The sequence below is a fragment of the Neopsephotus bourkii genome, unplaced genomic scaffold (assembly GCF_033783945.1).
Source record: "Neopsephotus bourkii isolate Nb327-2 ecotype Australia unplaced genomic scaffold, CSIRO-AGI_Nbou_v1 NB_414, whole genome shotgun sequence".
NCBI classification, from domain to species: Eukaryota; Metazoa; Chordata; class Aves; order Psittaciformes; family Psittacidae; genus Neopsephotus; species Neopsephotus bourkii.
Window position 1 is genome coordinate 1,864,842 of NW_026900918.1, and position 23,606 is coordinate 1,888,447.

Consider the following 23,606-nt stretch of genomic DNA (forward strand, 5'->3'; position numbering starts at 1 on the left):
GTTCCAGCTGTGAAAACCATGGCCATGGCTTTGCCCTGATTCCAAAGCCAAGTGAAGTGATTTCTCCCCTCTTCACTAGCATTTCTCTGGAGAGCAATAGCACACCAAGACTTGAAGTAGTGGAGGCTCCTCCAACAGACAAGGTGCAAACAATTCCCAAGGAATTTCTCCTTGGAAATGTTTACCCTCCTCTAGTTAAACATCCAATGTGTAAGTTACTTGCTTACTGTGCCTTGGATTGAAGTTCAGCCCTACACACGGTGGTCCTGGCGCCTGGTCCCCGCGTGAACAGTTAATGGATGTTGACAACATCCTCACAAATCCAGACCTCTCTCCCTCTTAGAGATTCTGGCATTTGGAATGGTGCAGGGAAACAATCCTGCACAAAGGCTTTCCCCTTGGAAAACTGCACTCAAAAGCTTCCTGTGTGTGAGGCAGTGGAAGGGAGCTGGCCTGCAGCTGTGCTCATGCGTGCAGTGAAGGGGAAGCTCCACAGCAGAGCATGAGCCAGGAAATGGGGCTGGCTCTGAGTTAAAAGGGCAGTCACACTGCTGGGACTCTGCTGCTAGGAGCAGCTGTTTATCAGCGGCATTCACAATCTCACAGTCACTGCTGTGTTTAAACCACGCTGCCTGCAAACCCCAGTTCACTTGAAAGCTTAATGCACATTGAAAGTCCTGCTGTAGGGAAAGAGCCTCCACAGGCTCTGCCGGATCCTGGCTCCTCCCGCAAGCTGGAGCAGGGCCCTCCCTGCCGAGGGAGGGAGCAGAGATCCCCATCATGATCCCACAGGAATGCTGATGGGGGTGATGGGTCACCCGCGACAGGGGGGGAAGTGTGAGGGCTCCGTTTACCCAGGAGCTGGTGCATGGTTACAGGAGAGGCACGGAGCCAACTCCAGTCCTGCCAAACCACAGCTCCGCTCGAGTGGCTGCTCCGCTCCACTGCCCAGCATCTTGGCTGGGAAATCTAGAGCTTTCCAGAGTACCCCATCCCAAATGATGCAGTATCCCAGACCAAGGCTTGTGTAGCACAGGCAGGGATGGGGCTCTGCTCCCCTGCAGCCACCGCTGCCACCTCTTGCTCTGCTCAGCAAGATCCAGGGCTCTTCCTGGAGCTCCAACCCTTCCTCTTTTCTCCCAGCAGGATTTCTGCTCCCAATGTTCTGAGCTTCCTGCTCCTGACCAGGGAAGGGGAGGGACTCCTGGCCTTGGGGCCCTGCTAGCTGGGCTCTGCCTCCCAAGAGGAGGAGGAGGACGGGCTCTGTCCACTCAGCCCCAGCGCTTGTCGGGCTTCATGTCCCACTGTGGGGCTCATTGGGAAGGTCAGACAGCATTGTCCTCACTGGAGGTGAATGAAGGCCCAGGCTTTGGAGTGCCAAAGGAAGGGGGGATTTAGTCTCTGCAGTAAATGAAGAGACGATTCCTCTCTGCAAGCGCCTGTTTTGGGGAGGATTTTCCAGAATGGAGCAGCAAGGGGGTAAGGAAACATTTCAAGTTCATCAACCCCGACTCCTTTAGGATTCAGTTGGTCCCTGAGGCAGGATCCTGCCACAGCCAGAGGTGTGGGATGGGCGGGAGGATGGAAGGGAGATAAGCAGAGAAGGACAGGGCAGGGAGAGCTTCCCACGAGAGCTCAAAGATGGACACAGGTAGAAAGTGACCCCCAAACTTTTGGCACAAACCAACTAAACCATCTACCCTAAAGCATCAGAAAGGTGCTTGTCTCTTAAAATCCCTTAAAGCTCAAGGGGCTCCAGTAATCTGGGGGGAAAGAGGAAGGATATTGAGCTGTTTGCAGGCAGCAAATGTGCAACTTCCCATCTGGTGGCCAAAAGGTTGGTGAAAGCTTCACCCACCCTCAACAGCTTTCACAAGCTGAATGCAAAGCACTGGTGCCTGCCTTAGCAACAGCGGAGCTGCAGGGTTCAAAGGCAGCTGATGCCTGCATGGGAACAGCAACAGAGCAGTGTTAATGTGTCCTGGAATTCCCATTCCCAGGTGAAAGGAAGGTGGAAGAGCCCGAGGCTCCAGCAGCCAGGAATTGCCCAGAGGCTAAAGCTGCAGATGGAGGGTGCGCTTGGGGAGTGGTGTTCCACTTCTTCCTGGTAAGCAGAGAACAAACTCAACCAACTCAGACCTTGATGGAGCAGAGGATGGGGCAGGCTGAGCCCACCGAGGAAAGGGCAGAAATCAGCTCTGCTTTGCTACCCCGAGCACCATCACCCATCACACCAGGGCTGAGCAGACACCTTCCCCTATGAAGGAGATCTACATGAGGGTGCCCAACCCGCAGCCCAGCACCTAAAGGCAGCTTGCAGTGCTCAGATGAGTCTTCCCTACTCACACACACCAGCACTGGGGTGTCAAACCCAACAGTGCCTTTGGTAAGGGCAAGATCCCACCTTGGGGCAGTGAAGGATTGGAGCTGAGATGGGTCCCCAGAGCAGCACTGGGTGCAGGCAGCACACATGCTATTCCTCTCTCCTGGGAGGGCCGGGCACCTTAACACCTCTTAAAGGCACTAATTCTCCCTGCCACAGGCTCTACCAGCACATCCATGAGGAAGACACCATACCCCATGATCAGAAAGCTGGGAAGCACAGGAAAACTTTCCCTACTTCCACTCCATCCAAAGTAACTCCCTGCCAATCATTAACCACCCACTACCAGGGGGGGAAAGAGGGAGTTAACATTAAGGACACAAACTGCCCTTTGCCCTGTGGCAGGGCCAGCCTGGGAACCTGCCCTGGCTGACATCCATCCCCACCCTGCCCTACACCTTCAATAGTAATAAGCCCCATTTAAGTTCATTTTCAGTGTTAAAAGTTGGGCTCTGGTGTTAATTTTGTTCCCTTTCTTTGGAACTGCCTGTTTGCACACAAGGTGCTTTTGAGGGTCTAAGATGAAACTGCAGCGTGGCCAGCAGCTGGTATTCCACACCCCCAGTATTCCCCATCACACACCAGTTCATGTGTCCCAACTTGTTTCTCCTTAAAACACAAGTTGTCTGCACAAGGAAGGAGGAAGGAAAAGCTTTTCCTCCAGTTTATGGCATCTCACCTGCATCTGCTTCCAATCCAGGTCAATGTACTCGTGATAGGGATGCTCAAGACCTTTGGGATTTTCTTCGTGGCTTTCCAAGAGGAGATGGGGGGCTCCTCTGAGCAGATCAGCTGGATCGGCTCCATCATGTCCTCGCTGCGCTTCTTAGGAGGTGAGCTGGAATCCGTAGGGATTGGAGCAGCATCCCAACCTCAAGCCCACTTTGATACGTGGGCACCGAGGATGCTCTGCGGATCCCATTTCCATACCAGACTGCTGCATCCTGGACATGGCTGATGCCCACGTGTGCCTTGGGAGCATGGTCCAAGGATGGGGATCGTGTGTGCCACGACACCTTCCTGTAACAGGTTTATTGTCCGCACCCAGAGCCAAGCCTCACCTCTAACACCAATGCTGGCACCTCCAAGGAAGTCCCAGTGGCTGAGCACAGTGTGCATCAGGAAACAGGCTCTGTTTGGGCTTTGACTCCTTCCCCTGCCCCAACCCCTGAGCTCCCAGGTTACAAAGCCTCGTCTGCACTCCTGAATAATAACCCATCCCAAATTAATCCTGTCCTGAGCATGAACACATCCTCCAACGTAAGAGGGATGTGGAGCTGTTGGAGTTGTGGAGAGACCTTAGAGCAGCTCCAGTGCCTAAAGGGGCTGCAGGAAAGCTGGAGAGGGGCTTGGGACAAGGGCCTGTAGGGACAGGGCAAGGGGAATGGCTTGAACCTGCCCGAGGGGAGACTGAGCTGAGCTCTTAGGCAGAAGCTCTTCCCTGTGAGGGTGCTGAGGCGCTGGCACAGGGTGCCCAGAGAAGCTGTGGCTGCCCCATCCCTGGCAGTGCTCAAGGCCAGGTTGGACACAGGGGCTTGGAGCAAGCTGCTCCAGTGGAAGGGGTCCCTGCCTTCCCGCTGTCCCAAGGTGGTGAATGGACACTTCCTAAGGCACTGGATCCCATTACACGTCCCCAGGCCCTTTTGTCATCTTCAGCCTGAGCTTTGTCCCTCCTTCCCCTTCCAGCCCCGGTCGTGGCCGTGGTCTGCAGGAAGCTGGGCGAGCGGCCGACCTCCATCGCCGGGGCCGCTGTGGTGGCCGGGGGCTGCCTGCTCAGCACACAGGCCACCAGCGTCCCCTTCCTCTGCATCTCCATGGGACTCCTCCTGGGTGAGCAGCCTGCGACTCGGGCACAGATTTCCCCAGGCCCCATGAGGAAAAGCAGCTCCTTTAGCATCACACCAGGCAGTTCCTTTACTATTAGAGCATCCCCAGCTCCTTCCCATGGGATGCTGCGTGAAACACCAAAGCTTCATGCTCAGGAGCATAAAATACCAGTTTCAACACACTAATCTCAACTAACCTTGATTTTTTTCTGGACCCAGTATGAATCCTGCCCTGTTAAACCCCTTACTAACAGTGCACAGCCTCAACACCCCCATCCACTAAATACCACTTGCTGTCCACTGACTGCACCAGCAGAAGTTCCCCCCTTTCAGCCCATGAACTCCCCACTCTGCGGACAATGATCTTGCGCTGTTGTGATGTTGAATCCCTAAAGCTCACGATAGAAACAGTTCCATTTTGGGGCACGAACATCTCATTTCTGTCCCTCACCACAGGTATGGGCTTCTCCTGCCTCTACCAGGCAGCCACAGTGATGACAGCCAAGCGCTGCAGGACAAGGCTGGCCTTCTCCAATGCCATCGCCCGCTCTGGGATGGGGCTGACGTTCCTCATAGCACCATTCACTCAGCTCCTCATCGACTTTTATGGCTGGCAAGGTGAGCCCAGCTCCCATTTCTTCTAATTCATCAGCATTAAGAGGGCATTTGAGGGTATCTCAGCATTAAGAGGGAGTTTGAGGATACCTGGGCAGGGTTAGAGGCTGTTTTTAAAACTTAACATTGGATGCACTGAGGAACAGCTCTTCCAGGATAGTCTGGGGACATCCTGGTAATGATGAAACACTTGAATCAGTCATTAAAGTCAAGTCAGGGTCAAAACAGACACCTCAGAAACCAAAACCAGAACTGAAAATCCTGGTTTTGACGACAGTTTCAGGCCACCTCGAAGGTCCATCACGTTCCCTAATGAGGGGAAACAAACCAAGCTCCCAGGTCCCAGAGGTGGCTCTGGATTTGCTGTGTGCATCACAGCAGAAGGGACTTCCAGCTGGGAAAAACAGGAACAACAGCTTATAGAGATACCTCCTCCTTAGAGCAGAGCTTTCTCCACGTTCAATGCACACTACACCCTACTGTGCTCCTTCCTTCAACGCCAAGGAAAATAAACAGCATCTTCTGCCTTCCTTCAGGTACTCTCCTGGTTTTCGGAGGCATCATGTTAAACCTCGTGCCTTCCAGCATGCTGCTGCGCCCCGTCAGCACCCAGCCACCTCGATGCCCCCCTGCTCGAAGTCAAGACCATGGAGGGTCTTCAACAGCAAAGAAGGATTCAGAAACCCTCGACGGATGCATAGATGGAAGCACCCACAAGGAAATAGAGCTTCACAGCACACAGGACCTGCCCACCATGGAGGGAATCACGATGCCCCACGGCAGAGATGTCCCTGCTCCTGTAAATACTTCAGAAAGGGTCAACAAACCCACCATGAGCTCAGCAGGAACAGCCACTGAGGCCAAGAGGAGCTACAAATCCCACCCAGGGACCCAAACAGGAGATGCTCAGCCTCTCCTCGACTTCTCCCCACTGAAGGATCCCATCTTCTACATTTTCACATGGTCTTTTCTGTTCTGCCACCTGGCCTACTTCGTGCCCACCTTCCACTTGGTAGCAAGAGCCAGGACGCTGGGCATAAGCAGCATGGATGCCTCTTACCTCGTTGCAGTGGCTGGTAGGCAAAAAGAATCTTTTAAAGCCATTTATAATGACAATGATACTCAAATAGGAAAGAGAAGCAACACAAAGCTTGCCAAGAAATAGTCCCAAATACGGCCCAGAATAAATCTTCAGCCTAAACCCTCCCTGTATATATAACGGCGCCTTCTGTACATGTACCAAGTCGCTCTCACATGGGGGTGGTTCTCTCAGCCCAAGCTAGATGATCCCCCACTCTCGCTGCATGGAACAAACCCCAGTTTCCAAATCCATAGGTGCTATCTGTCCTCCTAAAGCCTTCCCACCACCAGCCCTGCTTTGCCTAAAGCCACAAGCCACAGAATCCGGGCATTCAAAGACCTCAAGTTTGAGCCAGGAATGTGTGCAGAGAGAAAAAAATCAGTATTAGGGGGGGAAAAACCAACATTAACTTGGATGTAGCCATTTGAATTTGGCACATTTACCCCTAAGGGTGGGGGAAACCAACCCCAAACCCCCCAAAATACCCCAACCATGCCTGCTGATAAGTGGGGATTAACATTAAAGTCGCACTGCGTTAAGAAAGCAGCTCCAACCTCAGTCATTATAAAGGTTTTTATTGTACAAAAATAAACCCCTGTATCAGATTTAGAAGTGACATATGCTGTCAAGGCATCTAGAAGGAGAAGGCAGCAATTAGGCTGACATTTGGATTAAGAGTGGGAGGGCACCGTGGTCAGCAATCTATTAGCTGGCAGTGAGCACTCCTCTGATCTTTAGTTCATAAGCAAATGCCAAGTATCAAAAGTCTGCTGAGCCTTTAAAAAAGGGCTTTTGTCCTCCTTGGCTTCCTTAGAGATATTACCATCAGCATCTTTCTTCTTAATATTCGGCTTTTATTCCATCTCAAAAGAGAGCTCAAAGTGCAAGCTTCTCTTGCCTGGTTTTACTAAAGGGCATTGTGGAGTCTTCCACTGAGTGCACAGCCCTTAACTGAATCTGTACAGACCACTCTGGTGCACCCACAGGCACTTGGCAATAGCAGGCACCAAGGCAAAGGGGAAAAAGAACCCCTCAAACATTAATCTTACATCAGTCTAAAGTCACCTTCCTGGAACTCCCCAGCATTCCAGCCCCTTGCAGTCACCTCCCTGCAGCAAGCGGGTGGGACTGGGAGGGGGTTTAGTGCGAAATAGCAAACTACAGACTAAAGAAAGTCTTCCTTGAGGCTCTGGTGGACTCCTCTTCCCCACAGGCATCACGGAGATGGTCAGCCAGCTCCTCTCAGGCTGGGTGGCCGACAAGAACTGGACCAAGAAGTATCACTACCACGCGGCTTACCTTGTCCTCAGCGGCATCACTAACCTGCTCTGTCCTCTGGCCACCACCTTCCCGTTGCTCATGACCTACGTGGTGGCCTTTGCTGTTTTCTGCGGTGGGTTCATGGCTCTGGTCCTCCCTGTGCTGGTGAGTAGGATGTTTTGTTAATAAAGCATCAGACGTAGCATTCCCAACAGTATTCCCACATCATCCCAACCGCCTTTCATAAAGCTGCATTAGCCAGAGCTGCCTGAGGGCTCTCCCCACCTTTGGAGCCCCAGATCTTCTCTCCACCCCACTTACTACTATCCACAGCACAGATGTAACAGAAACCCTGGGAACTGACTGCAGATTTGTAATGACCTGCCTTCCACATCCTCCTTTCTAAGGGAGACCACTCCACCTCATAGATATCAGGATAACTCCATTCACTTCCTAATGCTAAGACAGGGTTGTGCAGATCCACTCCCAGTCCCAGAACTACCTATAACACACACAGAGCAGTCACACACGATCTGGATATGGAGGTATCATTATCATTTGGCATTTCTTTCGGGGAGGGGGGGGGAACTGGGAGTTTAAAACACCTTCCTCATAGCCTTAGCAGCAGTTCTAGTTTCAGCAGCTGCCCAAGCATCTGGAAGGCAGAAAAGCATCTCCCATCCTAGTCATATCCATGCTGGCCTTAAGGAGGCGAGTGGATTCCAGGCTGGATGAGACCTTGAGGTGCAAAGTCCTTTCAAAACTGCAGCTAAGGAGGATGCTCGCCAGTCAAAATAGGAATAATAATAAAATGCTCTCTTGTGCTTTCACACATTGAGTCCTTTGAACTCAGTAATTACCCATTCTGGTCTGCAAACAGGTGGATCTCGTGGGAGTGCAAAACCTCCACAGCTACTTGGGGTTTGCTGCCTTCTTCGCTGGGATAGCAGCGGTTGCAGGACCTCCTCTAGCAGGTAACTCTTACGTGATGTATAATTATACCCACCGCAGACAGCCCATGGTACAACACGCTGGTGGCTCACTCTTCTACCCATGTGCATCCAAGGATGGTTCTTCTGTCTAAGTGGGGGGGGTGAAACCCAGCCATGTTTCAGGTATTTCTCTCTATGCACAAATTCTGTTCAAGAATTCACAAACCCCAAATTATTTTGGCAAAAAAGCTGCATGGAAAAAGAGCAGCTAAACATCCCACTCCATCCCCCATCACCACATTTTAACACAGCAGAAGAGTAACAACCACAATAGCAGGGATCTTACCCCCAATGGAGCATTATAACCTTGAACTTGGAACAGAGGGACTGGAGGAGAGGAAGGCAGAGCAAGGACAGGCTCAGCAGCAGTCCCATATCAAGCAGAGGCACTGAAACCTAAGGAGAAGTCTCTGTAATCTCGTTTTGAAGATTACACAGCTCAGCCACAGGAGCTCCTGGGCCCAAAGATAAGCAGGATGAAAAGCTTTGCCTTTCTCTCTCTGCCAGAAAACCAAAGCAGTTCTCAGTATCTGGCAGATTTCAAGTGCTTAGAAGTGAGGCTCCAGGTTCTGCTTACAAGCAAGGGGCTTGTTCTCCTCCAAACATCTTGGCCAGGACCAAAGCTTTTCCTCTCCCTCGTTGGTGGAAACACCACTGAGCTCTCCTGAGCTCCTCCTGATGCAAACAAACTAGGACAAGCTGCAGTGTCGAAGAGCAGGGTGAATGATGTGCTGTCACCCACCTAGCAAACGGATCCTGAACAGAACCTGCCAACTTGTTCTTCATGCATTGCTTCCTGCCCCTGCTATCAGCTGCCCCAAGCCTGCAGAGGCACTTTGCTCACAGCTGCCAAGGAGCCTGTAAATCCCAGCTCCATGCAGAGGTTTAGCACCGCTGCTCTATCATAAGCATGTGGAAAACCCACCAGATTGATTTCCCTAATCAATATAAAACTTGGTGTGGATGCAATTTCAAGCAACTTAAGTGTTTCACTGACAGCATGCTTTACGCTGTCACAGTGATCCATAGCCTCTATTGGATAGCTCTTCCACTGATACAAGATGTATGTCTACCCAAAAGCAATCCCTGTACAACCATCACAGTAAATTCCCTGACACAGTAACATACAGTATAAAAAGAGCTAAATAACTGGGTTCTCTCTCATCCATGCATCACATGTGCTAACACAGTGGTTATACTTTCATACCCTTCCAATATATTTGCACTAATTGCAAGCCTTTTGCCTTCAGAAAGTGCCAACCACTCACCCTGTGAACACCCTGTCTGCATTTTGTAAAGCAAGCAGGTTTCCTGCAAAAAGCCTTCCACAGAAATCACTCTTCTTGATGCTGGTGGGATAAATAAAGGCCAGATAAAGCCAAGAAGGAAAACTCTTGCTGATCCATCTCCCTGCAGGCAGAGCGAGAGGGAACCAACGCAGAGCTCAGGATCTAGGGTTGTGATCCAAGAGAAATGCTGCAATTTTCTCTTCCATTACAGTATTAGGTGTGAAAACTGAATCTGACCAGCAGCTACTAACTCAAAGTGTCCAAAGGATCTGCTCCTTGCAGGGTACAAACAGGATATAAATGCTATGTGGGATCCTGCGGTTTAGTGCCTCTGATGGCTGCTGACCTCCCTCAAACCTTCCCTTTAGCATTACAATGTTCTAACAGTGAATCCCAAAGCATAATGAGAGCCACCGAGGTTAAAAAAGCTTATTCGGCACACTAGAACAAAGCCTGATCACACTGCAACCAAAAGGTGACTCACCTGCCAATCTGTTTAAATACAAGCCCTTAAATCCGGAGGCAGCCTGACCGAAAGCCCAGGGTGAAGAGTTTGAAGGTTCCATCACAGCTCCTCACCCATCAGCACTGCTGGACTCTTCTGCCCTGCTGAAAAACACCAAACCAGGACAAGACAGAACAAACGTTATCTTGGCAGCCACAGGCAAGCTAAGGAGAGATGAGTACCTTTTATATCTGTAAAGCAGCGTAACTTAGTACCTTGGAGTGCAACTGAAATAAAACAAACCCTGTCACCCACAACTACAAACCAGATTCCAGCATCCAGCAGCACCCAAACACCAGCCCCAGCAAATCTGGGTGGTGAAAGGTGATGGGGTCATTTGAAAGCTGTGCTGGCACGTGAATCGGGATGCTCTTGTCTAAATGTTACCTGCATCCCCACACCAGGTATTGCTGCTTAGGGATAAACAGAACTTCTGATTGCAGAGCAGCAGCACAATTTAAACACAGCATCCCAGACTGGTTTGGGTTGAAGGGAGCTTAAAGCTCCTCCAGCTCCAACCCCTGCCACGGGCAGGGACCCCTTCCACTGGAGTAGCTTGCTCCAAGCCCCTGTGTCCAACCTGGCCTTGAGCACTGCCAGGGATGGGGCAGCCACAGCTTCTCTGGGCACCCTGTGCCAGCGCCTCAGCACCCTCACAGGGAAGAGCTTCTGCCTAAGAGCTCAGCTCAGTCTCCCCTCGGGCAGGTTCAAGCCATTCCCCTTGTCCCAAGCTCCTTTCCAGGTTTCCTGTAGCTCCTTCAAGTATTGGAAGACAAAAGTGCTGCTTTGCTGGAGTTTGCCCACCATGAGCTTCTAACTCAGCTTCCTCCAGCAGGAATGATTTTCTCATTTGGATGAGGAAAGGAGGCAGAGGCACCAGAGGTGCTTTGAAAAGCTGGGGTGTGATGTGGTGGAAGGCGATCACTGTGAGGTGAGGTGATCGCTGTAATATGAGGGGCAATGCTGGTCCTCCACCAGCCCCCCAGAATCCTCCACATGTCAAACCATTCTGAAAGACACAACTACAGTAAATCAGAACTCAGCTGGAGCGTTGTCCTGCACCGCTTACACATGACTATGTGAGTGTCACAGAATGGTTTGGCTTGGAAAGCACCATCCCATTCCAATGCCCCTGCCATGGGCAAGGACTCCTTCCATTAGACCAGGCTGCTCCAAGCCCCTGTGTCCAACCTGGCCTTGACCAGGCCCTTTTCCTGCCCAAATCCCAGAGCCTTTCAGACAGCAGCCACAGATCCCACCCTGGGGAACAAACCACTGCAGAACCATGGGGGTCACGGCAGCAGCACCCACGTCCCCACATCCAGCACCATGGGATCCTCCTTCCCAGCAGCGAGCTCCGGCTTCACCTCCACCACGGCTCACACGATGTCCCTGAGAAAAGAAACAGAGCTGGAACTGCCCCGAGGACGGAGGCAACAGGAGCAGAGCCCTGGGCAGAGCAGCACGGCCCACAGCCTCCCCTCTGTGCCATCAAACCCTCCTGCAGCCATGGAAACCTACAGCAGGGAAAACAACTGCACCTCTGCTCTGTCATCGATGCCCAGATTTCACTGGCTCCGTTTCCTCCCTTCCTGAGGGCTGTGGCATTCCCAAAGCAGCAATGCTCCCGCACGGCTGAGACCAGGATCTCCAGGGACTGTGTTATTTCCCTCCCTATCTAGAGCTGGTTTTAAGCATCCCAGATTTGGGCCAGATCTGCTGCTTGTGTAAATCGTGCGAGTCCAGGGATGTCCCCAGAGGAACTGCACTTTATGCCAGCAGCAGATCTGGCTCAGCTGCTAACCCACCTCGGACATCCAACCATCCCAGGCCAGATTTGGGACTATCTAAAGGTTTTTATCAGGTGTAACACCAATTCCCATCACTTTGTTTTGGATTTAAAGAGAGGATTTACCCCCCTTTAACAGCATTGTCTAGACACAATATGCTATACCATAACTAAACAAAACCCTTGGAGGTCACTTGAAGAGCTAACCTGCCTCCTTACTGATTCCTGAGCCTCTATGGAACTTAGTTTTCCCTTTTAAGTGCTCCCAAAGCTACTTTAAAACAAGTTCACATCAAGCTCCCAGCCTGGGATCTCTCCTGTTCGATTGCCTTAAACTTGGTCTGCTCACAAGAAGGATGTGGACTTTGCAGCCCAGATGCTGCAGACACCAAGACATGCAAAGCACCTCATTAGTCCAGTGGGATCATCCATCTTCTGCAGCAGTTACTTTTGGCCCCCTTATTTAAAGAGGAATAAAAAGGCAGGGATGAAATTCAATCCAGTTAAAACCCGTGTGCACTACAGGGATCAGAAGTCAGCTCTGGGGAGGATGAGCTACAAATTAGGGTTAATACCAACAGCAGAAGACACAGCAGTGCAGCAGCAGCACATGAAGAGTTAAGACAATTGCAAGGAAACATCTAAGGAACTCTTAGCTGAGAGCACACATCCCTGCTTCCCACCCACCACCCAAAATGAGCTCTTTTGGTGATTAAAATCCAACAGCTTTAACACTGCTCTTTTCTCCTGCAGGGTGGCTCTATGACTACACGCAGACGTACGTCTGCTCCTTCCTCTTTGCTGGAGCCTGTGCTCTCATCTCTCCCATTTCATTCTTCTTTGAGCCTTCGGCCCAGAAATGGAAGCTAAAAAAAGCCAACTCGAACAACAGCCCCAGGCTTGGCTGAGGGGATTCTGTGGTGGGCACTGGAAAGCATAGAAACATGGAATGGTTTGGGTTGGGAGGGACTGGAAAGATCATCCAGGTCCAGCTCTCTGCTGTGGATGGTCTTTGATGGCATCCACAGTGGGAAAGCGACGGCCAGCACAGACCTTCTGGTCCAGGAAATACAAACAGCAGCAAAAGTAAGAATTTTGGGATGGCAGATTCCTAGTTTGTATATCCAGGTATTCCTCCTGCACCTCTGATTAAAGCCATGCAACAAATACATTGTGTAAAGCATTATTTGATGGGAGAAAATAAGGCCAACGGCCCAGATGGACACGGGCTTCACTTGGCCTTTGCTCCTGAGCCATGTCTTTGTGTGTCTCAGGTTTAATCCTGCTGTGTTCAGCCTGACAGCTCAGTCCCAGAGCTGCAGAGCCACCCCTCCAGCTCTCCCAGCCACCCCAAGAGAGCAAAGCTGACTCACCTCTTGGGATGAGGACCTCAGAAGTGCCAAAACCAGCAGGAGATTTTAGCTTATTCTATTCACACAGGAATAACTAGCGAGGGCGGAGATAGGGATCAAACTTCCACGAGGATACGGAGAACAGTCATCCCACAAAGCCCTCTTGCTGTGAGAAGGATGCTGCACCGTGGCCACTCACTCTCCCAGGCACCGTGTATTAGCCACAGCACAGAGGACCTGGAAGCAAAACCAGTTCTCATTAAAGCCAGCACCACAATATGGCAAAGCTTAAATGCCACATCCACCTCTCAGACCCCTCTCCCCTCGTCCCCACCCTCCCAGTCATCAACAATTCCCTGGGATTCAATGAACATACAAGTCAATGCTTCTAGAACCAACCAGCACCCTATAGGTTTCATTTGGATGACAAGCTGTAACTGATCACTGCTTCGACTTCCTTGCCAGTTGTGAGGTTGTGATATTTTGCATTGCCACCAGATATTTGATATTCATCTGGGATATCGTAAGGGGTTTATAGGCTCATAGAAACAACCAAATCAGAAAAGCCCTTTAATCCCATCCAGTCCAACCCTTACCCCAGCACTGCCAAGGCCACCCCTAACCCATGGCACTGAGGCCTCGTCTCCACGCTGTGTGAACACTTGCAGGGATGGTGCCTGCAGCCCTGCCCTGGGCAGCCTGTTCCAATGCCTGAGCACCCTCTGGGGCAGGAATTGTTCCTCAGCTCCATCTAAACCTGCCCTGGTGCAGCTTGAGGCCGGTTCCTCTTGTCCCATCCCTTGTTCCTTGGGAGCAGAGCCCAGCCCCTCCTGGCTCCATCCTCCTGTCAGGCAGTTGGAGGCAGCCATCAGGTCCCCCCTGAACCTTCTCTTCTCCACACTGAACCCCCCAGGTCCCTCACTATCCCAGCCACTGGCATTACCCTTAAATACTAAAACATAAAAAGAGTTGTTTCCCTTATGGAAACTCCTTTAAAGTGTCAAATGGGTTATTCCAAGCACCAAATTAAGAGGGCTATATTTAATAAAAAGCTACAGAACATTATAACAGTATTAAGGAAGTAAAACATTGCTGCAGGCAGGAAGGTTTCCTCATAGATAATGGGCTGGTTTGAGAAGTTACACAACTACACAAGGGTGCTAAAATGAGGGGGAAAATAGCCTTCAACCTGCAGTAGATGGGGAACATCGGTGCTACAAAGAGGTTAAGTTCTCACATGCTGCTTCACAGCTTCTCCCAACTCCTGCAAGAATCCACAGGCAGCAAACACTTCAGAAGCTGTCTTTTTACACCTTAACCACTGCATCAAACACAGGGGACAGTTCGGTTGTACCAGGTAATATCTGTATCCACAGTAGGAACCCTCAAATCACAGACTGAGTGGGTTGGAAGCTGGGACCTTAAAGCTCATCCAGCTCCAACCCCTGCCACGGGGAGGGACCCCTTCCACTGGAGCAGCTTGCTCCAAGCCCCTGTGTGCAACCTGGCCTTGAGCACTGCCATGGATCTCTAGTGGGTCATTTTTGGAGCAACCAGGGTTTAAGGTGACTATTTAAGAAGCATTTAAAGCACTCACTGTTTAAGAGGGGTAAGTGGGTACCATACAATATATGGCTTGAGCCTGCACTAAGCCTTCAGCTGAGATTGAAGCTGGAATGAAGCTTCCATTTTCACCTCATGAAACATTATAGTTCATCCCTCTCCTACTGAACAAAGACCACCAGCAGCACCGGCTTGCTGCTCTAACAGACACCCTCAGGAACACTTGGCTTCATGTTTTCCAGTCCAAAAGCTTAAACCCCCTCTCATTCTGCATCTCTCTAACACATCTTTGAGTTCAATAGTGGGGTTTGCTATTAATAATGTGAGACCCAGTGAGCAAAGCAACATGGGGATGAACAAGAGCCGACACACCACATCCTTACCCTGCTGCTCTTGCTCTACATGATTTATAGCACCTATCCCCATGTTCTAATCAATTCGTCTCCCTGTAAATAAAGCCACTCTGCTCAACACCACCCTCCTTTCAACACAAGCTCTGTTACATTTTCACCTCTTTTGTCACCAAGGAATGATGAGCAGCGGGATGCGGGATGCGGTGTCCGCAGCTCCCATCCCATCTGCTCCAACAAACGGGCTCCCTTCCAAACCTCCAGGTTTTAAGGAGGAGAGAATTGTCCCTGACCTCTCCAGACTAACACATGCCACCAATTCCTTACCCTTAGTGAGAAAAACGGGTCTCCCAAGCGCTTGGACCCTTCTCTTTCCTTCTGCAAAGGGGCAAATAACTCAGGAGCTCCCGTTCCACAAAGCATCTTAGAATCACAGAATAGTTAGGGTTGGAAAGGACCTTAAGATCATCCAGTTCCAACCCCCTGCCATGGGCAGGGACACCTCACACTAAACCATGGCACCCAAGGCTCTGTCCAACCTGGCCTTGAACACTGCCAGGGATGGAGCATTCACAACCTCCCTGGGCAACCCATTCCAGTGCCTCACCACCCTAACAGGAAAGAATTTCCTCCTTAGATCCAATCTAAACTTCCCCTGTTTAAGTTTGAACCCATCACCCCTTGTCCTGTCACTACAGTCCCTAATGAAGAGTCCCTCCCCAGCATCCCTATAGGCCCCCTTCAGATACTGGAAGCTGCTCTGAGGTCTCCACGCAGCTTCTCTTCTCCAGGCTGAACAGCCCCAACTTTCTCAGCCTGTCTCCATACAGGAGGTGCTCCAGCCCCTGATCATCCTCGTGGCCTCCTCTGGACTTGTTCCAACAGTTCCATGTCCTTTATATGTTGAGGACACCAGAACTGCACACAATGCTCCAAGTGAGGTCTCACGAGAGCAGAGCAGAGGGGCAGGATCACTTCCTTTGACCTGCTGGTCCCGCTCCTTTTGATGCAGCCCAGGATACGGTTGCTTTCTGGGCTGCCAGCACACACTGAAGCCGGCTCATGTTCATTTTCTCATCTTACCCCACAGATGGGCACCACCAGCCCTTCTTGCCAAAAACATAACCCTGCAGAGGCAAAGTACCTGTCTGTAGCCCCAATTAACTCTTACCTATTAAAAGAGGCTGAGGAAACCAGTCCCTGTAATGAGAAACTCCTCCCAGCTGCTCTGCACAGTCCTACCATCAAGCTGGGAAGTGGGAGAAGTCTCCTGGAGCCTTCATCCTTGCCAGGGAGCAGGCTCAGGATAACATCTGGGGGTCAGATAACACTTCCCTCCTCTCATACCTTTTGCTGAGAAAGGAAGCACAGAAGAGATGCTTTAGTTCTCTTCGCAACTCAAAACTAAAGGCATTTATTTACTTGCAAAATACATGCAACACACACATTAGAGAAACAAACAGAGATGAGGATGGGAACATCTGCCTGGAGGAAGATTTTTCCATCCCACTGAAGTCATCTTGCAAATAACTCCATAAAGCCAGTTTTGCACAGTAAAGAGCATCACATGCTGATGGGCTAAATGCAAAACTGCTGGGACACAAACAAGTTTAAAAGCTGTCATCTCTCAGGTTCACTTGGCAAATCCCTTCACGCCTGCTCCTTTACTCGACTGCAGAATACAGGGTAGAGAAAATGAGCAGCAATGGCTTAGTATGATCATCAGCATGAAAAATGCTTTGTTTGAATCAGAGAACCATGGAATGGTTTGGGTTGAAGGGACCTTAAAGCTCCTCCAGCTCCAACCCCTGCCACGGGCAGGGACCCCTTCCACTGGAGCAGCTTGCTCCAAGCCCCTGTGTCCAACCTGGCCTTGAGCACTGCCAGGGATGGGGCAGCCACAGCTTCTCTGGGCACCCTGTGCCAGCGCCTCAGCACCCTCACAGGGAAGAGCTTCTGCCTAAGAGCTCAGCTCAGTCTCCCCTCGGGCAGGTTCAAGCCATTCCCCTTGGCCTGTCCCTACAGGCCCTTGTCCCAAGCCCCTCTCCACGTTTCCTGCAGCCCCTTTAGGCACTGGAAGACAAAGCAGCGCCCTCCCAGTCCTCCTCCCTGCTCCTGAGAAAGCCCAAGAGCACAGGGCAGGATGCCCTTCTGCTTCCCAACCCACATGTACCTGAGGCATCACCCCTGCACTTTGTATTGGAAGGAAATGGATAACAACCTCCTACAGATCTCTCCAAGACAGTAACTTAACTTGTAGAGCTGATGACAACCTCAGCACTCCACCTTGAATCACTCGGTGCAACATTTCCAGACCCCAAGCTCATCTTTTGCTCCCCAGGCTGCCTGCCTGAGGAGAAACCAGGTTTGGAATCATCTGAACAGATTGGTTGGTTTAAAACCCTAAAATTCATGCCAGCACCAACGTTACACCTGGGTTTGTCTCATCCAAACAATTGTGCTGCAAGGCTACCATCCTCCCTTGGAGTTACAGGGAGGGAAAGAGCTCTTCCATCCTTATTCAGGGATTTATTCCAAGGTATAATCCTGCAAGGCAGCTCTGGGAGCTAAAGCTGTAGCCAGAAAGGGAATAACACAAGAGCACCGGGGCTCTGCTGCCATCTCAGCCCTGTCCTGGTCACCCTCCATCACCCAGCAGCTCTTTGGGCAGCACTGATTTAGAGGCAGGCAACTGCACGGTCTTAATCTTGAACTGATTTCACATAAAGCTGCTAAATCTCAGCTGAGGTCTATCAAAGCCATGGAAGCTGGTGCAGCCAGAGGTCACATACAGAAGCATGCTAAGTCCTTAACTCACACTGGAGCTCTTCTCTAGTCTTATATGGTCACCATACACCTCTGAGGGCCCTGGCTATGCGCTGCAGGTACCCTTCCTCCCTGGGTTTGAGGAAACCTGCTGTGGGTCAGCGAAAGTCAGGGTCGAGCTTTAGAACACAGACTGAGCCATTCCTCAGTGGAGCAAATAACCCCCTCCTGCCTCGTGCTCTCCTGTCAGCCTCTCTCCTTGATAACAACCTGCTGGTATCCAAGGCCTGGGCTTCCCCCCAGCTCCTCTCTGATAAACCCAGGCACTAAGCACAGAGTTGGTCCCAAAGTTTAACACATCACAAGGGACAATCGTTATCTCGCGATAAAATCCCCTCCAAGGGCTGGGCTGGAATCCCTTCCGTCGCTCCTCCAGCATGCAGGAGCTCTGGATGTTGAGTATCTCTGGGATACTCAAATGACAGGAGCCTGGAGATGAGCTTGGAGAGCTGACCAGCAACCACACAGCTGCTCCAAGGCCTGAGAACAGGGTAAGGGGCAAGAAGTTTAGGGACTAACCCATCACCTGGGATCTCGCATTGCTCTCAGCACCTCAGATGCTTTATGCACAAACCCACTGCAAAGCTTCTTGTCTACGGTGGTACTGGAGAAACAGCAGCTTTGTAGGAGGCTCCTCATGGAAACAACTCAGGTTTTACAGGAGAACAAGAAGCTCTCTCACAGCTGCAGCAGGTCTGGTTTTGGGTAGCGGAACACAACACACCCCAAACAAGGGGCTCCAGCTACCAACACTGCTGAGGTCCCTGCTTTGACCTTAAGCCACGGGAAGAAAGCAAAAAGCACTTGAAAATGGCAGGGTAAGGATACGACAACGAGCTTCCAGCAGCAGGAAACCAGGCTGCTCCTCCTTCACCCGTGCCATTGGGAGACAGCACGCGTGGTTTCGGCTCTTTACTTGCTCTTCCACACGCTGGTAACAGCAATGTTTGGCTTCTTTTTTCCCCGGTGCTTGTTTCCCTCCCTGCCTGGAGCCCATCCTGCAGCCGTGTCCGGGGTGCAGAGGTTGTGAGGCTCAATGGCAGCAGAGCCTGACTGGAAAAGCTGCACCTCCGGGGAGACAAAAGCCTCCAACAGGAGGTGGGGAGTGGGGGTTTGGGGTTGGGTTTTAGCTATGGGCTCCTCACGGAAAAGCTTTTAAGCCTGCAGTGAGCACAGAGGAGATGGGAGCTCTTGCTCATGGCCACAGACAAGTTCAGAAGTAATTCATGGGTCAAAGTCTCCATCTCTGAAGCAAGCCAGACTTTGCCTCCTCATCCAGCACCGAGCTTTGCAAGGCTTTCCCCTACAGATACTCCTCACGTGGGCACGACAGGGCATGGACTGGACTCTGGCTCAGGAGAGCTGGTGCCTGTACAACACCCCAGTGACTAACATAATGCATCTGCGTTGATCCCCAGCCCCGCAAGCCTTTGGTCAAGCAGGAAAGGGAGCTACAGCCACGCTGGCTGAGATAAGGGAGGTCACAGGGATGGGGTACCCAGGACCAGCCTCAACCTGCTGCCGGGACACACATCTGTGTGCAAGGAGAAAGAGCCAAGGCACTTGGTAAAGGACATCTGACAGCTGGGAAGGCATCTCTGCTGCTGCGTCTTAGTGCACGGGGAGCTGGGCTGCAGGTATGAGACACGAAGACTTGTCTGCAGCCACCCAAGAGCAGCACAGGAACAAGAACGCTCCCTTCCTCACTGTGCTGTCCCCGCAAGCCTCAGTGACAGCAGCTCAGTGTTTGAAGAGCTCATCCTGCACCAAACCCCTGCCCAGGCAGACAATGGGGCTGGGCTCTGAACTGAAGCCCCCCAGGCTGGCAATGGTGCTGGGCTCTGAACTGAAGCCCCCCATCCTGGCAATGGTGCTGGGCTCTGAACTGAAGCCCCCCATCCTGGCAATGGTGCTGGGCTCTGAGCTGAAGGCCCCCATCCTGGCAATGGTGCTGGGTTCTGAGCTTAAGGCCCCCATCCTGGCAATGGTGCTGGGTTCTGAACTGAAGCCCCCCATCCTGGCAATGGTGCTGGGCTCTGAGCTGAAGCCCCCCCATCCTGGCAATGGTGCTGGGCTCTGAACTGAAGCCCCCCATCCTGGCAATGGTGCTGGGCTCTGCCTACACTGCAGGCACGAACCAAAACCAACGCCTTGGCCAAGCAGGCTGCACCACCAAGGACAAGTTCTCTGCACTGGGAGCCAGAGCTTAACAACCACCCTCATGAGACCTCACTGGCTTCCCGTGACCAGAAATCCCTCTGCACCCTGCCATCCTCGGGCGTACCTAAAACGATTTTACAGGCTTGGAACACAGCATTGCACATGAAAGGAGACACAGACTGCAAGATCCAAGCCCTCGCTTGCTACCAATGGCAGCAATGCCAGGGAAAACAGCCGGTCTGGGGCAGGATGCTGGGTTCAGGAGTACGTGGTGCTGTAAGTCAACCTGCCCTATCACTGGAGCTGGGGACAGGAAATACTGAAGATAGCTAAAACTCAAGAGACCCATATTCAGATCCGATTACTGAACTAGGTATGAAGGTCAAGGCAGGGAGATAAGTAGGCGAAACATCATAACCCACAATTAACCTATGGCTCATTGGCTCATCTGTGCACCCATCCTGACCCTGGGAAAACACACACGAGCTCCAACACAACAGCACAGGCACAGGAGCTGAGCTGGGAGCTGGCACCTCCTCAACCCACAGCAACACCATCGCGTTTGGCACATCCCTACGTTGATTTTTCAACCGTGTTTCATTAACGCATCCCTGGAGGGGGATACAAAGGATGGGCAAAATAAGGAGATCTTTGTGCCCCATGTACATGTTCGCTGCTCTTTCTAGAGGCACCTCAAGTCCACCAGGTCACGAGCAAATAGGACAAACACCAACAGGCTCTTGTTAATCAGCCCCGGGTAACCCATCACAAGAGCCCTTCAGCAGCTTACTCTGCCTTAAGAGTTTACTTCACCCAGTTCTCAAGCCAGCTATAATTACACTCAGGCACACAGCTACCAGACACTAACAGAAGGAGACACAACAGGAATCACAAAGCCATCAGCCCAAGATACTTTCCACTCCTCTTCCTGGCCTTTCTGCAGGCGCCTCACACCAAAAACCAGGACACATGCCGAGAGCGTATCCTCAAAGAGCATTGCCGTTTCCTAGTAAACCAGCATAACATAAGCTTGCTATTAGCAAAGAGCAGAATCTGGGCCATCTGATGTCTTAAACTTCCTTATGAATTCAGCCGTGGCTGGTAAATGCACAACTCTAAAGCAACGTGTGAATTCAAATAACCGGCTCCCCGTCTAATCCACTTGCATCGCTTTCTACCGCAGTGCAGTTAATTCAATGGCTCTCTTTATAAATTCACTTTCCCCAGAAGTCTCATTAGCCAAATTAATACGATGCACACAGAGCACTTAACCCTTCAAAGAGACAGCTTTAACAAAAGCCTGGCTTTACCTGGCAGCTGACGCATCCCTCTGACCAATTCAGAAGGCACAGGAGCAGAGCCAGCACATGAAAAACAACTCGCTATTACAAAGCAACCACAGAAGAATCATCCCACACCACATCCCACGATACCTCCAAGTCTCCAGAATAAATATGTAACGCAAAGGAGACAGGGAAGAACCTCCTGGTGAAACACACAGTGAAATGCAAGTCAAAGCATACCCAAAAAGCGGGAAGAGTGCCCAAGCAGCTAACCAGCCCAGCAAAACCACCTCCCGCAGTTGGGATGCACGAACAGATCACTCATCTCTTCTTGGCACCAACCACCCAGCTGAGCTAGAGATTGAAACATGCTTGCTGTTATGTCCCCCAAACCTAGACCTTTTGTACACTTCAAATTAGAGCATAGTCAGAGGTCACATTACAACAGAACAGGAAATACATTGCAAACATGTGAATTTTAACTACAAACACCAACTTCTAGAAGAAAATGCAACCCATGAGCCTCCCCTCCCCGCTCCCCTCATCACCAGCAACATCTACAATTGCTTCCATTTACAACCATTTCATGTAAATGCTGATACCAACACCCCATAAACACATCAACAGCTTTGCCTCATCATCGCTTGGCTTTCCATATCAACACATACAAACGATGAACAGTATTCTGGGTTAAAGCAGTGTTAATTCAAGCAGTTTATCAAGCCAACATAAAAGCTCTAGCTTGCCAAGTGAAAACCTGGACATTCACCCACACAGCTTCTTGCTACAGGTAGGCAGAGAAACCCCCCATCCATCACAGAACACCCCAAGCAAACATAGAAGATACACTGAAGAGTTGGTTCCTTCATTCCCATCCGCAGAGAGGATGGAGCAGTGCATTATCCAAAGCAAGGATGTTAGTAACAGCCAGTAAACCGGAGAACCGAGAGGACAAAAAGGCGAACAACAAAACCATCTTCTTTTACATTACAATTCAGTTCAACCTCTTAAACCCCCTTACCTGCTTTAGGGATTTAAACAGCTCTCTGCCCCAGGAACCTTGGAGAGCACAACCATGGCATCCTTTTGGTGAAAGGCACAGCCTAGCAATGGTCCCGCATGGCTGCAGGACAGCACTAGGTTCATTATCCACAGGAGGTTAAAGTATGTCAAGGCAATCAAGGGCAAGCTTGCATTTCAAGGTGTCTTCATCTGCATGTCACATTAATTCTAACAGACAGCATAACCACGAGAGGTTTCTGAAGCCAACGATGCAGCAGTGTTAGCTTCCTCTTGATAGCTGCGGTTGTCAAACGTGCCCCGAAGTCTCCTGTAGCCAACACAGAGTTGTACTCCTGCACTGGAACAGCCTTCCACACCTCAGGAACCCCCAGTACCAGGAGAACGCAGCAACGACAGCACACAACATTGTCAGGCCGCCTCTTTTCTCCTCTCACCATCTGTACTACACAGGGAGGCGACTGCAAGCAAAGCCGCAGCCGTACCTGGGGCGCGATCAGGGTGCATGCACATCCGAGGCGTGTGGAACCATTTGCTTCAAAACCGGTCAAAATAAGGCACTGAGACACCAACGCAAAGGTTTTTAAATTACCAACTCTAGCTCTCAGGAACTCTTCATCCATTCAGCACTAAACCCATCACTGCATAACTGTTGAAGAGCCCCAGGAGATGGAGGAGCGCCTCGCGCGTGTCAGGAAAGGCTTTTATTTAACATCATTTAAACACTTTTTTAAGGACTCATTTCTCTTTTTCTTTTGGCAATTTTGGTGCAAAACGTTTGTGTTTTTTTTTTTAACGTGCAAGGCTTTTTTTTTTTTTTCCTCTTCAAACTTAAAAACCAAAAAAACAACAACCAAAAAACCAACCAAAAACAACCAAAAAAAAGAGACAGAATCAAAACTAAAGCCAAACGCGGTGGGTGAACAAAAGAAATCACAAACTTAAAATTCAGCAACTCCAGCTCTTCGAACCAGCGAAGCCCCGGACTTGGCCACCGTTCTCAGATGCAGGGCGGTGCTTCCCTGCTTCTTGCATGCCAGCATCAGCACCGCTTCCCCGTCAAGGTGAGGAGTAAAGCAGCAAGTGACCCCCTTTTTCACTGCCGCCAAAGGGGGGGCCACGGCACGACAATCAACTAGATTCCTTCCGCTCTGGTACACGAGGCTGGTCAAGGCCAAAGTGTCGCTTCTCGCTCAAGACCCACAACTATGAGATCAAGCAGTGAGCAGCAGCAGCAGCACGGAACCCCTCCGCTGCAAACAAAGGGGTCACAACGTTTGTCGTCAATTCACTTCCAGGCAGAAAAACCAAC

The 23,606-nt window shown here is 50.9% G+C and overlaps 1 protein-coding gene and 1 long non-coding RNA gene across 3 annotated transcripts; one reads left to right on the forward strand and one right to left on the reverse strand.

Moving 5' to 3' along the window:
• Nucleotides 1-1,028: 1,028 nt before the first annotated feature.
• Nucleotides 1,029-12,909, forward strand: SLC16A4 (solute carrier family 16 member 4). 2 transcript variants are annotated; one of them, XM_061349519.1, is made up of 9 exons: nucleotides 1,029-1,496; nucleotides 2,027-2,107; nucleotides 3,084-3,216; nucleotides 4,070-4,213; nucleotides 4,666-4,827; nucleotides 5,361-5,900; nucleotides 7,119-7,330; nucleotides 8,046-8,139; nucleotides 12,494-12,909. In XM_061349519.1, the coding sequence occupies exons 1-9, from the start codon at nucleotides 1,464-1,466 to the stop codon at nucleotides 12,646-12,648; spliced, it is 1,554 nt and encodes a 517-aa protein (XP_061205503.1). In that variant the 5' UTR covers nucleotides 1,029-1,463; the 3' UTR covers nucleotides 12,649-12,909. The 2 variants fall into 2 exon arrangements, with proteins under 2 accessions (XP_061205503.1, XP_061205502.1); XM_061349518.1 differs by having other exon boundaries at nucleotides 1,029-1,479; nucleotides 2,001-2,107.
• LOC133210276 (uncharacterized) lies at nucleotides 11,051-16,775 on the reverse strand. The gene is made up of 3 exons (XR_009724899.1): nucleotides 16,177-16,775; nucleotides 13,114-13,329; nucleotides 11,051-11,343 (listed from the first exon to the last, which is right to left on the reverse strand). It is a non-coding gene; the product is annotated as an uncharacterized LOC133210276 (long non-coding RNA).
• Between the last annotated feature and the right edge of the window lie 6,831 nt (nucleotides 16,776-23,606).